We start from the raw sequence: 17,373 nt of genomic DNA on the forward strand, positions 1-17,373 counted from the left end.
AAGATACTCTAAATAAGATTTCCCTATACGCAGATGACATCCTTCTCTATGTAACAGAACCCCAGTCTAGTATTCCAGCTATTCTTGATGTGATCAATTTGTTTGGTACCTTCTCGGGATACAGAATAAATTGGAACAAGAGTGAATTAATGCCCATACGGTTGCAAAACACCTCCTGGCTAGAACATCTCCCAGTTAAGGTATTTTCAGAAAAATTTACCTACCTAGGAATTGTAGTTACCAAACAATACTCCTTACTATTTAAAGAGAATTTCCCCTCTCTGATGCAAAAACTCAAGGCAAACATACCATTTTGGAGAACTCTCCCAATTTCTCTGCTTGGAAGAATTAATGCCATTAAAATGGTCTTCCTCCCACAACTGCTCTACCTATACCAGAGCATCCCAGTATTTATACCTAAATCCTTTCATAAACAACTGGACTCAATTATCAATCCTTTCATCTGGGATTATAAAACACACAGGATAGGTAAAAAACACCTCTGTAAATCCAAGATGGAAGGAGGATTGTCTCTCCCAAATGTTATATTTTATTTCTGGGCCGCTAACCTCCGCGCTGTTACGTTTCTGCTGGATGACGCACTTCTGTCATCCAGCTGGCTTACTATGGAGCGTGAGGAGTGTCACTCCTTCTCTATTGGGGCTGTGATTTTGTCGCCTGTCAATCTGGAGATGTCACTTTATTATAACAATCCTATTATACATATGGAAGAAAATTAAAGTCCACTTTGAGCTTAGACCAATGTCATTCATGCTCCCTGTCGCCAGGAATCCCTCCTTTGCCCCCCCTTGATAACACCTTTGAGCGATGGGGAGAGTTGGGGATAAGTACCATAGGGGATTTATTCATAGAAGGGACCTTTGCTTCCTTTGAGTTGCTGAGGGAAACTTATAATCTTCCCAGAAGTAATTTTTTCAGATACCTACAAATTAGAGACTACGTTAGAAAACACCTCCCAACATTTGGGAATGCTAAACCTTCCAAGTTTGACAGATGCATAAAAATATGCCCCACCTCAGACAAACTGATATCACGTCTATATGATGCTTTTCAATCTGTTAGCACACCTTCTACAGATGCCATTAAGGCAAAATGGGACGAAGAACTAGGGACTGACATTTCGGTGGCAGACTGGGAAGAGAGCTTGGAGTATATCCACACATGCTCCATTAATTCCAGACATCATCTCATACAATTCAAGGTATTACACAGATTATACTATTCCAAAACTTAACTGCATAGGATATTTCCTGGTACATCCCCTGTGTGATAAATGTCAGGCTGCGCAGGGTACACTACTCCACTGCTTTGCCCTATGCTCTAGCTTGCATGGTTATTGGTGTGGAATTTTTGGTATCCTATCTGAAGTTTTGGAGAATTCAATAGACCCGGACCCGCTTCTGATAATCCTGGGAGTGTCTGAGGGAATAAAGGGGGGGATAAGTGGGGGGTGACATTTACCCTCTTTCTTTCTACATGTCCTTGTTCTGTATGTCGTGATTTGTATTATTTTTTTCCTGTCTGCTCTTTTATGTTTAGATAAGAATTGTATACCTGTCTTGTATACCTATACACCATTCTTGTGTGTGTTCAATAAAAAATATTTGAAACAGAAAAAGTTAGAATAGTAAAAGTTAACATCAAAAAGTTAGAATAGTCAAAGTTAGCGCACGGAAAAGCAAAGTGCATAAGGGCTGTACCACAACACCTTGATATAGGGGTGGCGAATGCAAGCATATGAGGAAATTTGGCAAGGATGGAAGAAATTTTACAGTAAAACCTGCAAAAGGGCTAATGTAAACCAGAGAAAAAAAAAACATCTCCTCTCCTGTGTCCAATAAAAAACACACAGCCCTCTCCAAAGCAAAATTAAAACTTAGACAACCCTCCCCTATTTTGAACCACCCCACCATGATTGGAAAGTTAGTCTAGCCAATTATCTAAACTTTTAGTTATCATGTCCGAATACCGACCGAGCACTCAGGGCAGGTGCCCTCACTCTCACTCAGATATCATTAACATGGCATAAGTCATGGCAAAATGTAGGAAATTATCTTTAAAACTGCAAACATTTCTCTCCACCCTATGGCAAAATGTGTAGAATTGCAGGAAATTTACTTTCAAACATAAATTGTTCTCTCAAAATTAGTGGAATTGCATGAAGTGTTATAAAATTGCAAAAATATAGTGTCTCTGTCATGCTCGCTATCCTGAGAACCATACCCGGCCAAAAACAAAGAAATACAAAAACATAGAACAAAGAACATAGAATGCCCACCCTAGGGCGTGACAGTACCCCCCCCCAAAGGTGCGGATTCCGGCCGCAAAACCGGACTAAAGGGAGGGGTCCGGGTGGGCCTTCTTTACGGCGACGGCTCGGGTGCGGGACGTGGACCCTGCTCCACCTCAGTCTTGGCCCACTTAGGTGGCGCCTCTGGAGTGGGGACCCTCGCAGCGGGCCCCGGACTGAAGACCCACGTAGAGACCCACGTTTCTGGACTGAGGGGCGCCTCTGGACTGAGGGGCTGCAATTCTGGTGCCTCTGGACTGAGGGGCTGCGATTCTGGCAGCTCCGGAGTGAAGGGCGGCCCTGGCGGCTCCGGACAGGAGGGCGGCTCTGGCAGCTCCGGACAGGAGGGAGACTTGGTTCAGGGAGCAGGCACAGGACTCATCAGGCTGCTGAGACATACAGGCGGCCTCTTCCTTGGTCGAGGCACCGGATACACAGGGCTGTGGAGGCGCACTGGCGGTCTCGACCGCATAGCTTCCATTTTTTGGGGCTGCCTCTCGTGCTTCAGTGACCTGGTCTTGTCCTCTACCATTCTCTCCTCCCCGGTCCAACTCCTCCTACAGGTTGACGCACGCTGCTTGGTCTTCTTGTGGTGGGTAATTCTGTCACGCTCGCTATCCTCAAACTCCCTGTCATAAATCGATCAAGGTGCAACGTGCATGTAGTTCCACATCTTTTAATGAAAGTGAAACATCAAAAAACCAAATAGGTAAACAGAAAAGAAGGTGACACAACCGAGGTGCACACAAACACACATGGAAAAATAATTACCCACAAACCACAGGTGGGAACAGGCAACCTAAGTATGGTTTTCAATCAGAGACAACGACAGACAGCTGTCCCTGATTGAGAACCATACCTGGCCAAAAACAAAGAAATACAAAAACATAGAACAAAGAACATAAGAACATAGAATGCCCACCCTAGTCACACCCTGGCCTAACCAAAATAGAGAATAAAAAGCCTCTCTATGGCCAGGCGTGACAATCTCCACCCGATGGCAAAATGTGTAGAACTGAAAAAACTTGCTTTAAAACTGCGAATAAGTATCTCTTCTCCATAGCAAAATGAGTAGAACTGCATGAAATGTGTTATAAATTTGCAAGATTCTCTCCCCGCCCCCATGGCAAAATGTGTAGAACTGCAGAGAATGTGCTTTAAAACGGGAACATTTCTTAAATGTAGGTGTTCCAAAAGGTTCACATTAGTGGTTTGTAGGCTATGCCTGGAAGCCTGGAGATGATAAATGTGTTAATGTTCATTAACAGTCAATTACCCTGAGACCAGCAGTTATTTGCATGACAGTTACTGGCTGACAAAATGTCATGACCATCAGGATGAATTAGATTTAATAAAATATAAATGTCAACAATAGTTCAATGCTGCTATTCAGTCAGATGACTGGATTAAACAGATTATTATGAGACAATTTGGAATTCCATTTGGTATGTACAATATGAGTTCATTAATTTGCTCTTTATGTTAAACTTTTGTAAAAGGCCAGAGTCATCGTATTTGGTGGTGGTTATGCAGTCAGTGCCTGCAGAAAACCACCTGCTCTATGCCAACTTTCAAGCCCTCTCCTCTCTTGACCACACAGCTGCTGTGGCATAACACTGGGAAGGATTAGGAGAGAGCTGTCAGGGTGACATACAGTGGGGCAAAAAAGTATTTAGTCAGCCACCAATTGTGCAAGTTCTCCCACTTAAAAAGATGAGAGAGGCCTATACATTTTCATCATAGGTAAACTTCAACTACGACAGACAAAATGAGAAAAAAAAATCCAGGAAATCACTTTGTAGGATTTTTAATTAATTAATTAGCAAATCATGGTGGAAAATAAGTATTTGGTCAATAACAAAAGTTTATCTCAATACTTTGTTATATACCCTTTGTTGGCAATGACAGAGGTCAAATGTTTTCTGTAAGTCTTCACAAGGTTTTCACACACTGTTGCTGGTATTTTGGCCCATTGCTCCATGCAGATCTCCTCTAGAGGAGTGATGTTTTGGAGCTGTTGCTGGGCAACACAGACTTTCAACTCCCTCCAAAGATTTTCTATGGGATTGAGATCTGGAGACTGGCTAGGCCACTCCAGGACCTTGAAATGCTTCTTACGAAGCCACTCCTTCGTTGCTCGGGCGGTGTGTTTGGGATCATTGTCATGCTGAAAGACCCAGCCACGTTTCATATTCAATGCCCTTGCTGATGGAAGGAGGTTTTCACTCAATATCTCACGATACATGACCCCATTCATTCTTCCCTTTATATGGATCAGTCGTCCTGGTCCCTTTGCAGAAAAACAGAACCAAAGCCTGATGTTTCCACCCCCATGCTTCACAGTAGGTATGGTGTTCTTTGGATGCAAAGCATTCTTTGTCCTCCAAACATGACGAGTTGAGTTTTTACCAAAAAGTTATATTTCGGTTTCATCTGACCATATGACATTCTGCCAATCTTCTTCTGGATCATCCAAATGCTCTCTAGCAAACTTCAGACGGGCCTGGACGTGTACTGGCTTAAGCAGGGGGACACGTCTGGCACTGCAGGATTTGAGTCCCTGGCAGCGTAGTGTGGTACTGATGGTAGGCTTTGTTACTTTGGTCCCAGCTCTCTGCAGGTCATTCACTAGGTCCCCCCGTGTGGTTCTGGGATTTTTGCTCACCGTTCTTGTGATCATTTTGACCCCACGGGGTGAGATCTTGCGTGGAGCCCTAGATCGAGGAAGATTATCAGTGGTCTTGTATGTCTTCCATTTCCTAATAATTGCTCCCACAGTTGATTTATTCAAACCAAGCTGCTTACCTATTGCAGATTCAGTCTTCCCAGCCTGGTGCAGGTCTACAATTTTGTTTCTGGTGTCCTTTGACAGCTCTTTGGTCTTGGCCATAGTGGAGTTTCGAGTGTGACTGTTTGAGGTTGTGGACAGGTGTCTTTTATACTGATAACAAGTTCAAACAGGTGCCATTAATACAGGTAACGAGTGGAGGACAGAGGAGCCTCTTAAAGAAGAAGTTACAGGTCTGTGAGAGCCAGAAATCTTGCTTGTTTGTAGGTGACCAAATACTTATTTTCCACCATAAATCCTACAATGTGATTTTCTGGAATTTTTTGTCTGTCATAGTTGATGTGTACCTATGTACCTAGGCCTCTCTCATCTTTTTAAGTGGGAGAACTTGCACAATTGATGGCTGACTAAATACTTTTTTGCCCCACTGTAGGTGCCAAGAAGGTGTGCCAGTTGTAAGCTCTAACTACCCCACATGACTAAATTAACCCAATGTTGATGGCATATCAACACAGGTTTAAGTGCCATTTGGATGCCTTCTATCTCTTCTGTGCCAGCTACACCCATCGGTATGTAGTAACACCATGGCCATGCCCAGCACTGTTACTATGGCAGCAGGGGCTGCCAAGATGGCTGCAGCAAAGTCTTTGACACCAGTAGTGAGTAGTGTGACTTTGGGCCTCCATGCCCCTGACACAGGCCCAGTCCCATAGACCTGTAGTGAACTCTGGCATAACTGATGAAAACAAGTAGTTGAATATTGGAATGTATTTGGGAATGCACTTGGAAAGTATTGGAAAATGCAAAAATATACTGACTCAAATACACTCCCATGCATTTAACCCAGGTATTTGAAAATTGTATTTGAAATAAGTATTTGAAAATACTTGCAAATACAATTTAGTTGACCAAATAACCATTTAAATACTCAAATAAAAGTATGTGTTTTGGCAGTAAAAAAAAAAAAAAATCAATTACACAGAACGTTGTATTTAAATAACAAATACTCAAATACTTTGAACCCACTCAGTAAGTGAATGTGATCTCCCTGCCAGCTTTAATGGCACATGGCAGCCACGCCATCTGCTCCTGTCTTCTCACCTCTCCTGACCTAGCCAGATTCTTTCCACTCGTGACGATTTATGTTTTCTCATCATGTTTATGTTTTTTCCCATCATAGCACTGAGACGGCACTTGTGAAGGTGGTAAATGACATTTTAATGGCATCGGACCGAGGCTCTGCATCTGTCCTCGTGCTCCTAGACCTTAGTGCTGCTTTTGATACCATCGATCACCACATTCTTTTGGAGAGATTGGAAACCCAAATTGGTCTACACGGACATGTTCTGGCCTGGTTTAGATCTTATCTGTCGGAAAGATATCAGTTTGTCTCTGTGAATGGTTTGTCCTCTGACAAATCAACTGTAAATTTCGGTGTTCCTCAAGGTTCCGTTTTAGGACCACTATTGTTTTCACTATATATTTTACCTCTTGGGGATGTTATTCGAAAACATAATGTAAACTTTCACTGCTATGCGGATGACACACAGCTGTACATTTCAATGAAACATGGTGAAGCCCCAAAATTGCCCTCGCTAGAAGCATGTGTTTCAGACATAAGGAAGTGGATGGCTGCAAACTTTCTACTATTAAACTCGGACAAAACAGAGATGCTTGTTCTAGGTCCCAAGAAACAAAGAGATCTTCTGTTGAATCTGACAATTAATCTTAATGGTTGTACAGTCGTCTCAGATAAAACTGTGAAGGACCTCGGCGTTACTCTGGACCCTGATCTCTCTTTTGAAGAACATATCAAGACCATTTCGAGGACAGCTTTTTTCCATCTACGTAACATTGCAAAAATCAGAAACTTTCTGTCCAAAAATGATGCAGAAAAATTAATCCATGCTTTTGTCACTTCTAGGTTAGACTACTGCAATGCTCTACTTTCCGGCTACCCGGATAAAGCACTAAATAAACTTCAGTTAGTGCTAAATACGGCTGCTAGAATCCTGACTAGAACCAAAAAATTTGATCATATTACTCCAGTGCTAGCCTCTCTACACTGGCTTCCTGTCAAAGCAAGGGCTGATTTCAAGGTTTTACTGCTAACCTACAAAGCATTACATGGGCTTGCTCCTACCTATCTCTCTGATTTGGTCCTGCCGTACATACCTATACATACGCTACGGTCACAAGACGCAGGCCTCCTAATTGTCCCTAGAATTTCTAAGCAAACAGCTGGAGGCAGGGCTTTCTCCTATAGAGCTCCATTTTTATGGAACGGTCTGCCTACCCATGTCAGAGACGCAAACTCGGTCTCAACCTTTAAGTCTTTACTGAAGACTCATCTCTTCAGTGGGTCATATGATTGAGTGTAGTCTGGCCCAGGAGTGGGAAGGTGAACGGAAAGGCTCTGGAGCAACGAACCGCCCTTGCTGTCTCTGCCTGGCCGGTTCCCCTCTTTCCACTGGGATTCTCTGCCTCTAACCCTATTACAGGGGCTGAGTCACTGGCTTGCTGGGGCTCTCTCATGCCGTCCCTGGAGGGGGTGCGTCACATGAGTGGGTTGATTCACTGTTGTGGTCATCCTGTCTGGGTTGGCGCCCCCCCCCTTGGGTTGTGCCGTGGCGGAGATCTTTGTGGGCTATACTCAGCCTTGTCTCAGGATGGTAAGTTGGTGGTTGAAGATATCCCTCTAGTGGTGTGGGGGCTGTGCTTTGGCAAAGTGGGTGGGGTTATATCCTTCCTGTTTGGCCCTGTCCGGGGGTGTCCTCGGATGGGGCCACAGTGTCTCCTGACCCCTCCTGTCTCAGCCTCCAGTATTTATGCTGCAGTAGTTTATGTGTCGGGGGGCTGGGGTCAGTTTGTTATATCTGGAGTACTTCTCCTGTCCTATTCGGTGTCCTGTGTGAATCTAAGTGTGCGTTCTCTAATTCTCTCCTTCTCTCTTTCTTTCTCTCTCTCGGAGGACCTGAGCCCTAGGACCATGCCACCGGACTACCTGACATGATGACTCCTTGCTGTCCCCAGTCCACCTGGCCATGCTGCTGTTCCAGTTTCAACTGACCTGAGCCCTAGGACCATGCCCCAGGACTACCTGACATGATGACTCCTTGCTGTCCCCAGTCTACCTGGCCATGCTGCTGCTCCAGTTTCAACTTCCACCTGACTGTGCTGCTGCTCTAGTTTAAACTGTTCTGCCTTATTATTATTCGACCATGCTGGTCATTTATGAACATTGAACATCTTGACCATGTTCTGTTATAATCTCCACCCGGCACAGCCAGAAGAGGACTGGCCACCCCACATAGCCTGGTTCCTCTCTAGGTTTCTTCCTAGGTATTGGCCTTTCTAGGGAGTTTTTCCTAGCCACCGTGCTTCTACACCTGCATTGCTTGCTGTTTGGGGTTTTAGGCTGGGTTTCTGTACAGCACTTTGAGATATCAGCTGATGTACGAAGGGCTATATAAATAAATTTGATTTGATTTGATTTGATTTTCCATGGCGCTTGTTGTGGGCACTGGATGTCTTTATTTTTAAAACAAGCATTGTAAATGATGCACTGATGTCATCTGCGTGTAAATATGGCTCTTGTTGTCACTTGTGACCCCATTCTCACAGGACAGAGACAAGGCTGCTGTTTCCTCACTCCGAAGCATAAATATTTATGGAAAGTTCACCCTGTGCGTCGTTGTTGTTTGCAGAAGAAAAGGGATTCTATACTATGTTCTGTAGGAACTGGTTAGCATGTGACTGGTTTGCATGTGTAAGGTATGCAGGGTACAATGTCACCAGTCTCCCACCCATGCTGAAAATACAGTGGATTAAATAGCTTTGTGGAGTAGATTATGAATTGTATTAATGCCATATTCACTGTTCTGCAATGACTCTCCATAAGCAGCGAAGTAGAATGTCCTCTATAGAGAAGCAGTGTATATAACACCATGAGCTGTTTTATGAGAATCTTCTCCATCTTTTGTCTCTGTGTCCTCCTGTCCTAGGTTGCCTCCTACGTGAGAGCGGTGAATGATATTTATGACAAGGCCGACTTTGACGGTCTCAAGCTAATCAACTTCAAAGTGAAATCACTCAGTGTAAGAACTCCACTCATTCACAATGGCTGCAATGTTCTGTGTTTCAAGGCTTATCCACTTTAGATGTGCTGATACTACAGTATGATTACTCCTAAATTAATGAAGCTAAGCTAGCAACTTGATATGTGCAATTCACAAACTAGTTATGTTTTCCCTTTCTCTCCTTCTTGGACTCAAAGGCTCCTTTATGGGTGATTTTGGGAAGAGCTATTATAGAAATAATGCAGCATCCTCAGGTGCTGCCAATGTGTCTCCTATAGGTCATGAGAGAGGAGGATGAGACCAACCCCCTGAATCGGCCCTTCCTCGGCCCAGAGAAGCTGCTCAGTCTGTTCTCTGAGAGTAACTGGGGAAACTACTGTCTGTCCTACCTGCTGACCAACAGGGACTACAGTGGAGTGCTGGGGCTGGCATGGGAGGGCAAGACAGGTGAGAGGCAGGGTCTGGAAAGCAATAGAGACACACACACGGACACAAGCATAAAAACAGCCCCGCTGCCCTCCTAAACACTACCGCATTACACACACATACAAACCCACACATTCCTGAATTTTGACTGCTCCTCAATCACAGCCGCATCTCCAATTAAAGTTGCATGTCCAATGTCTTCTCTAGAAGCCAAAATCTCATCTGACCTTTCCACATCTGATATGCGTCTTATTTGACCTAACTTAACCTGTTTAAATACCCCAGGTTTTGTGGGTAAAGTGTTTTACGGAAACAAATAATCTTTGCAGAACACCTCAGGAATGTCATCAATGAAACACACAGTGCTGCCATTCTAAGGACAATGTGACAAAGCCTTCTCTGTTTTATTATTGTTGTATGTGAGGAAGGGGGGACCTGTTCCCACAGGGGGTGGAGCACCTTGGGTGTTTCCATCACATTGTTAGCTGGGCCGCCTTTGATTGGCTGATCAGAGGGGCGTGAGAGAGAGACTTTCATGCATCCTTTGCGACCTCCTCTCTCCCACACACACACACACACACACACACACACACACACACACACACACACACACACACACACACACACACACACACACACACACACACACACACACACACACACACACACACACAACCACACTGCCTTGCACCAGACTGAAATCAGACTCACATGACTGTAGAAGGACTGTGTCCACAAGACACAGAACTCTGTGGCCTTTTGCAAACAGTAATTGTAGTTGCCTTCTTAAAACATTAATCAAAACTATATTATACAGTAAAAAATGTGCTTGCAAAAAGATTAACACACCCATACTTATCTCCAAGCAGACAAAACAGAAAGTGAGCCTGTCTTTTAAAAATCCCAGTAGATACATTTTGATCATCATGATTTAGTGACTGCAAGTAATTTTCTTTGCAGTCACTAAATCATCACATCAAATCAAATTGTATTAGTCACATGTGCCGAATACAATAAGAATAAGAAATAAAAGTAACACGTAATTAACGAGCAGCAGTAAAATAACAATAGCGAGACTATATACAGGGGGGTACCGGTACAGAGTCAATGTGCGGGGGCACCGGTTAGTCGAGGTAATATGTACATGTAGGTAGAGTTATTAAAGTGACTATGCATAGATGATAACAACAGGTAGCAGCGGGGTGCAAATAGTCTGAGTAGCCATTTGATTAGATGTTCAGGAGTCTTATGGCTTGGGGGTAGAAGCTGTTTAGAAGCCTCCGGTATCGCTAGCTGTGCGGTAGCAGAGAGAACAGTCTATAATTAGGGTGGCTGGAGACTTTGACAATTTTTAGGGCCTGCCTCTGACACCGCCTGGTACAGAGGTCCTGGGTGGCAGGAAGCTTTGCCCCAGTGATGTACTGGGCTGTACGCACTACCCACTGTAGCGCTTTGCAGTTGGAGGCCGAGCAGTTGCCATACCAGACAGTGATGCAACCAGTCAAGATGCTCTCAATGGTGCAGCTGTAGAACTTTTTGAGGATCTGTGGACCCCATGCCAAATCTTTTCAGTCTCCTGAGGGGGAATAGGTTTTGTCGTGCCCTCTTCACGACTGTCTTGGTGTGATTGGACCATGTTAGTTTGTTGATGATGTGGACACTAAGAAACTTGAAGCTCTCAACCTGCTCCACTACAGCCCCGTTGATGAGAATGGGGGCATGCCTGGTCCTCTTTTTCCTGTAGTCTACAATCATCTCCTTTGTCTTGATCATGTTGAGCAAGAGGTTGTTGTTCTGGAACCACCCAGCCAGGTCTCTGACCTCCTTCCTATAGGCTGTTTCTTCGTTGTCGGTGATCAGGCCTACCACTGTTGTGTCATCGGTAAACTTAATGATGGTGTTGGAGTTGTGCCCTGGCCGTGCAGTCATGAGTGAACAGGGAGTACAGGAGGGGACAGAGCACACACCCCTGAGGAGCCCCTGTGTTGAGGATCAGTGTGGCAGCTGTGTTGTTACCTACCCTTACTACCTGGGGGCGGCCCGTCAGGAAGTCCAGGATCCAGTTGCAGAGGGAGGTGTTTAGTCAAAAATCAAATCAAATGTATTTATATAGCCCTTCGTACATCAGCTGATATCTCAAAGTGCTGTACAGAAACCCAGCCTAAAACCCCAAACAGCAAGCAATGCAGGTGTAGAAGCACGGTGTCTAGGAAAAACTCCCTAGAAAGGCCAAAACCTAGGAAGAAACCTAGAGAGGAACCAGGCTATGTGGGGTGGCCAGTCCTCTTCTGGCTGTGCCGGGTGGAGATTATAACAGAACATGGCCAAGATGTTCAAATGTTCATAAGTGACCAGCATGGTCCAATAATAATAAGGCAGAAGAGTTGAAACTGGAGCAGCAGCACTGCCAGGTGGAATGGGGACAGCAAGGAGTCATCATGTCAGGTAGTCCTGAGGCATGGTCCTAGGGCTCAGGTCCTCCGAGAGAGAGAGAAAGAAAGAGAGAAAGAGAGAATTAGAGAGAGCATACTTAAATTCACACAGGACACGGATAGGACAGGAGAAGTACTCCAGATATAACAAACTGACCCTAGCCCCCGACACAATCTACTGCAGCATAAATACTGGAGGCTGAGACAGGAGGGGTCAGGAGACACTGTGGCCCCATACGATGACACCCCCAGACAGGGCCAAACAGGAAGGATATAACCCCACCCACTTTGCCAAAGCACAGTCCCCACACCACTAGAGGGATATCTTCAACCACTAACTTACCATCCTGAGACAAAGCCGAGTATTGCCCACAAAGATCTCCGCCACGGCACAACCCAAGGGGGGGCGCCAACCCAGACAGGAAGATCACATCAGTGACTCAACCCACTCAAGTGACGCACCCCTCCTAGGGACGGTATGAAAGAGCCCTAGTAAGCCAGTGACTCAGCCCCTGTAATAGGGTTAGAGGCAGAAAATCCAATTGGAAAGAGGGGAACCGGCCAGGCAGAGACAGCAAGGGCGGTTGGTTGCTCCAGAGCCTTTCCGTTCACCTTCACACTCCTGGGCCAAACTACACTCAATCATATGACCCACTGAAGAGATGAGTCTTCAGTAAAGACTTAAAGGCTGAGACCGAGTTTGCGTCTCTCACATGGGTAGGTAGACCATTCCATAAAAATGGAGCTCTATAGGAGAAAGCCCTGCCTCCAGCTGTTTGCTTAGAAATTCTAGGGACAATTAGGAGGCCTGCGTCTCGTGACCGTAGCGTACGTGTAGGTATGTACGGCAGGACCAAATCAGAGAGATGGGTAGGAGCAAGCCCATGTAATGCTTTGTAGGTTAGCAGTAAAACCTTGAAATCAGCCCTTGCCTTGACAGGAAGCCAGTGTAGGGAGGCTAGCACTGGAGTAATATGATCAAATCTTTTTTGTTCTAGTCAGGATTCTAGCAGCCGTATTTAGCACTAACTGAAGTTTATTTAGTGCTTTATCCGGGTAGCCGGAAAGTAGAGCATTGCAGTAGTCTAACCTAGAAGTGACAAATGCATTCATTTTTCTGCATCATTTTTGGACAGAAAGTTTCTGATTTTTGCAATGTTACGTAGATGGAAAAAAGCTGTCCTTGAAACAGTCTTGATATGTTCTTCAAAAGAGAGATCAGGGTCCAGAGTAACACCAAAGTCCTTCACAGTTTTATTTCAGATGACTGTACAACCATTAAGATTAATTGTCAGATTCAACAGAAGATCTCTTTGTTTCTTGGGACCTAGAACAAGCATCTCTGTTTTGTCCGGGTTTAAAAGTAGAACGTTTGCAGCCATCCACTTCCTTATGTCTGAAACACATGCTTCTAGCGAGGGCAATCTTGGGGCTTCACCATGTTTCATTGAAATGTACAGCTGTGTGTCATCCGCATAGCAGTGAAAGTTAACATCATGTTTTCGAATGACATCCCCAAGAGGTAAAATATATAGTGAAAACAATAGTGGTCCTAAAACGGAACCTTGAGGAACACCGACATTTACAGTTGATTTGTCAGAGGACAAACCATTCACAGAGACAAACTGATATCTTTCCGACAGATAAGATCTAAACCAGACCAGAACTTGTCCGTGTAGACCAATTTGGGTTTCCAATCTCTCCAAAAGAATGTGGTGATCGATGGTATCAAAAGCAGCACTAAGGTCTAGGAGCACGAGGACAGATGCAGAGCCTCGGTCTGATGCCATTAAAAGATCATTGACCACCTTCACAAGTGCATTCTCAGTGCTATGATGGGGTCTCAAACCAGACTGAAGCATTTCGTATACATTGTTTGTCCTCAGGAAGGCTGCACAACAGCCTTTTCTAAAATTTTTGAGAGGAATGGAAGATTCGATATAGGCCGATAGTTTTTTATATTTTCTGGGTCAAGGTTTGGCTTTTTCAAGAGAGGCTTTATTACTGCCACTTTTAGTGAGTTTGGTACACATCCGGTGGATAGAGAGGCGTTTATTATGTTCAACATAGGAGGGCCAAGCACAGGAAGCAGCTCTTTCAGAAGTTTAGTTGGAATAGGGTCCAGTATGCAGCTTGAAGGTTTAGAGGCCATGATTATTTTCATCATTGTGTCAAGAGATATAGTACTAAAACACTTGAGTGTCTCTCTTGATCCTAGGTCCTGGCAGAGTTGTGCAGACTCAGGACAACTGAGCTTTGAAGGAATACGCAGATTTAAAGAAGAGTCCGTAATTTGCTTTCTAATAATCATGGTCTTTTCCTCAAAGAAGTTCATGAATTTATTCCTGCTGAAGTGAAAGCCATCCTCTCTTGGGGAATGCTGCTTTTTAGTTAGCTTTGCAACAGTATCTAAAAGGAATTTCAGATTGTTCTTATTTTCCTCAATTAAGTTGGAAAAATAGGATGATCGAGCAGCAGTAAGGGCTCTTCGATATTGCACGGTACTGTCTTTCCAAGCTAGTCGGAAGACTTCCAGTTTGGTGTGGCGCCATTTCCGTTCCAATTTTCTGGAAGCTTGCTTCAGAGCTCGGGTATTTTCTGTATACCAGGGAGCTAGTTTCTTATGACAAATGCTTTTAGTTTTTAGGGGTGCAACTGCATCTAGGGTATTGCGCAAGGTTTGATTGAGTTCCTCAGTTACGTGGTTAACTGATTTTTGTCCTCTGGCGTCCTTGGGTAGACAGAGGGAGTCTGGAAGGACATCAAGGAATCTTTGTGTTGTCTGTGAATTTATAGCACGACTTTTGATGTTCCTTGGTTGGGGTCTGAGCAGATTATTTGTTGCAATTGCAAACGTAATAGAATGGTGGTCCGATAGTCCAGGATTAAGAGGAAAAACATTAAGATCCACAATATTTATTCCATGGGACAAAACTAGGTCCAGAGTATGACTGTGACAGTATGTAGTATGTCCAGAGACATGTTGGACAGTCCCATGGTCCTTAGCTTATTGATGAGCTTTGAGGGCACTATGGTGTTGAACGCAGAGCTGTAGTCAATGAATAGCATTCTTACATAGGTGTTCCTTTTGTCCAGGTGGGAAAGGGAAGTGTGGAGTACAATAGAGATTGCATTATCTGTGGAACTGTTAAGGCGGTATGCATATTGGAGTGGGTCTAGGGTTTCTGGGATAATGGTGTTGATGTGAGCCATGACCAGCCTTTCAACGCACTTCATGGCTACAGGCGTGAGTGCTATGGGTCGATAATCATTTAGGCAGGTTGCTTTAGTGTTCTTGGGCACAGGGACTATGGTGGTCTGCTTGAAACATGTTGGTATTACAGACTCGGACAGGGAGAGATTGAAAATGTCAGTGAAGACACTTGCCAGTTGGTCAGCGCATGCTCGCAGTACACGTCCTGGTAATCTATCTGGCCCTGCGGCCTTGTGAATGTTGACCTGTTTGACCTGTTTAAAGGTCTTACTCACATCGGCTGAGGAGAGCGTGATCACACGGTCTTCCGGAACAGCTGGTGCTCTCATGCATGTTTCAGTGTTACTTGCCTCGAAGCGAGCATAGAAGTAGTTTAGCTTGTCTGGTAGCCTTGTGTCACTGGGCAGCTCTCGGCTGTACATCCCTTTGTAGTCTGTAATGGTTTGCAAGCCCTGCAACACCCGACGAGCATCAGAGCCGGTGTAGTACGATTCGATCTTAGTCCTGTATTGACGCTTTGCCCGTTTGGTGGTTCGTCAGAGGGCATAGCGGTATTTCTTATAAGCTTCCGGGTTAGAGTCCTGCTCCTTGAAAGAGGCAGCTCTAGCCTTCTGCTCAGTGTTGATGTTGCTTGTAATCCATGGCTTCTGGTTGGGGTATGTTCGTACGGTTACTGTGGGGACGGCATCATCGATGCACTTATTGATGAAGCCAATAACTGATGTGGTGTACTCCTCAATGTCATTGGAGGAATCACAGAACATATTCCAGTCTGTGCTAGAAAAACAGTCCTGTAGCTGAGCATCTGCTTCATCTGACCACTTTTTTGTTGATCGCGTCACTGCTTCCTTCTTTAATTTTTGCTTGTAAGCAGGAATCAGGAGGATATAATTATGGTCAGATTTTCCAAATGGAGGGCGAGGGAGAGCATTGCATGCGTCTCTGTGTGTGGAGTAAAGGTGGTCCATTTTATTTTCCAAAAAGTGCATGTTTGCTATCAGAATGGAAGGCAGTAGGAGTTTATTCGATCTCCTACGAATTCTCAGAAGGCAGCCCGCCCTCTGGACCCTTTTTCTCCGCCTTTCTCCGCCTTCTCTTCACGCAAATTATATGATGACCAAATTGGAAGTACAACTATCCAAAGGTGCAGAATTATGGGCAATTACTATCCTTTTGTGCACCAAACAATTTCATACAATTTCCGAGTGATGGCTGGAACTGGGACCTTTCTGTTGCATTTCAAAGATGGTGGTAGAAAAAAACTGGTTGTTTTTTTCTTTGTATTTTCTTCTACCAGATCTATTGTGTTATATTCTCCTACATTCAATTCACATTTACACGAACTTCAAAGTGTTTCCTTTCAAATGGTACCAAGAATATGCATATCCTTGCTTCAGGGCTTGAGCTACAGGCAGTTCGATTTGGGTATGTCATTTTAGGCGAAAATGGAAAAAGGGGGCTATCCCTAAGAATGAAAAACCCTGTCTCCTCCCCTTCACCCACACTTATTGAAGTGGATTTAGGTGACATCAATAAGGGATCATAGTTTTCACCTGGATTCACCTGGTCAGTCTATGTCATGGAAAGAGCAGGTGTTCCTAATGTTTTATACACTCAGTGTATATGACTATAATGGTAATGTAGTAGTAGTGTAGTAGTAGTAGTAGTAGTAGTAGTGGGAGATGTATTACTAGAGGTGGTTATATTGCCTGGGGAACAATAGAATTGGACATAAGTGTTGTCCTTCGCTCAATATAACCACCTCTAGCAAATATCCTTTGCTTGTGGCAATAGTGGCTGTGCCCCTTTCCAAATATATCTAGTGCCTACTGTGAAGCCAAGCCTAGTTAAATAAAGGTTACATTGAAAAAATAAAATAAACAAAAAAAATATATATTTTTAAAGCCAAGGTAAACTCCCAACTCCTATAGCCCATGTCAGTTCCATGCCCAAAGCTTTTCTACGATCCACATACTGTAACAAAACGTGCCTCTTTGAAATGAGTGGTGGGCTAGCTGAAAGATGATGTCACAGTACTGCATTCTGTGAGGAAAAGGCCAGCTGTTTGTAATTGGTGGCCGGTGGGATCGCATGCAGTGCAGGAGCATTATATAAGCCAACAA

General features: G+C 44.3%; 1 protein-coding gene across 1 annotated transcript in view; it reads left to right on the top strand.

Moving 5' to 3' along the window:
• si:ch1073-396h14.1 (disintegrin and metalloproteinase domain-containing protein 10) overlaps positions 1 to 17,373 on the top strand; it is a 66,197-nt gene that overhangs the window by 30,276 nt on the left and 18,548 nt on the right. Inside the window, exons 7-8 of the mRNA XM_020479771.2 lie at positions 9,104 to 9,196; positions 9,457 to 9,625. Of these exons, the coding sequence (XP_020335360.1) occupies positions 9,104 to 9,196; positions 9,457 to 9,625 (262 nt within the window). The remainder of the gene's footprint in view (positions 1 to 9,103; positions 9,197 to 9,456; positions 9,626 to 17,373) is intronic.

Source organism: Oncorhynchus kisutch, linkage group LG4 (genome assembly GCF_002021735.2).
Source record: "Oncorhynchus kisutch isolate 150728-3 linkage group LG4, Okis_V2, whole genome shotgun sequence".
Taxonomy (NCBI): Eukaryota; Metazoa; Chordata; class Actinopteri; order Salmoniformes; family Salmonidae; genus Oncorhynchus; species Oncorhynchus kisutch.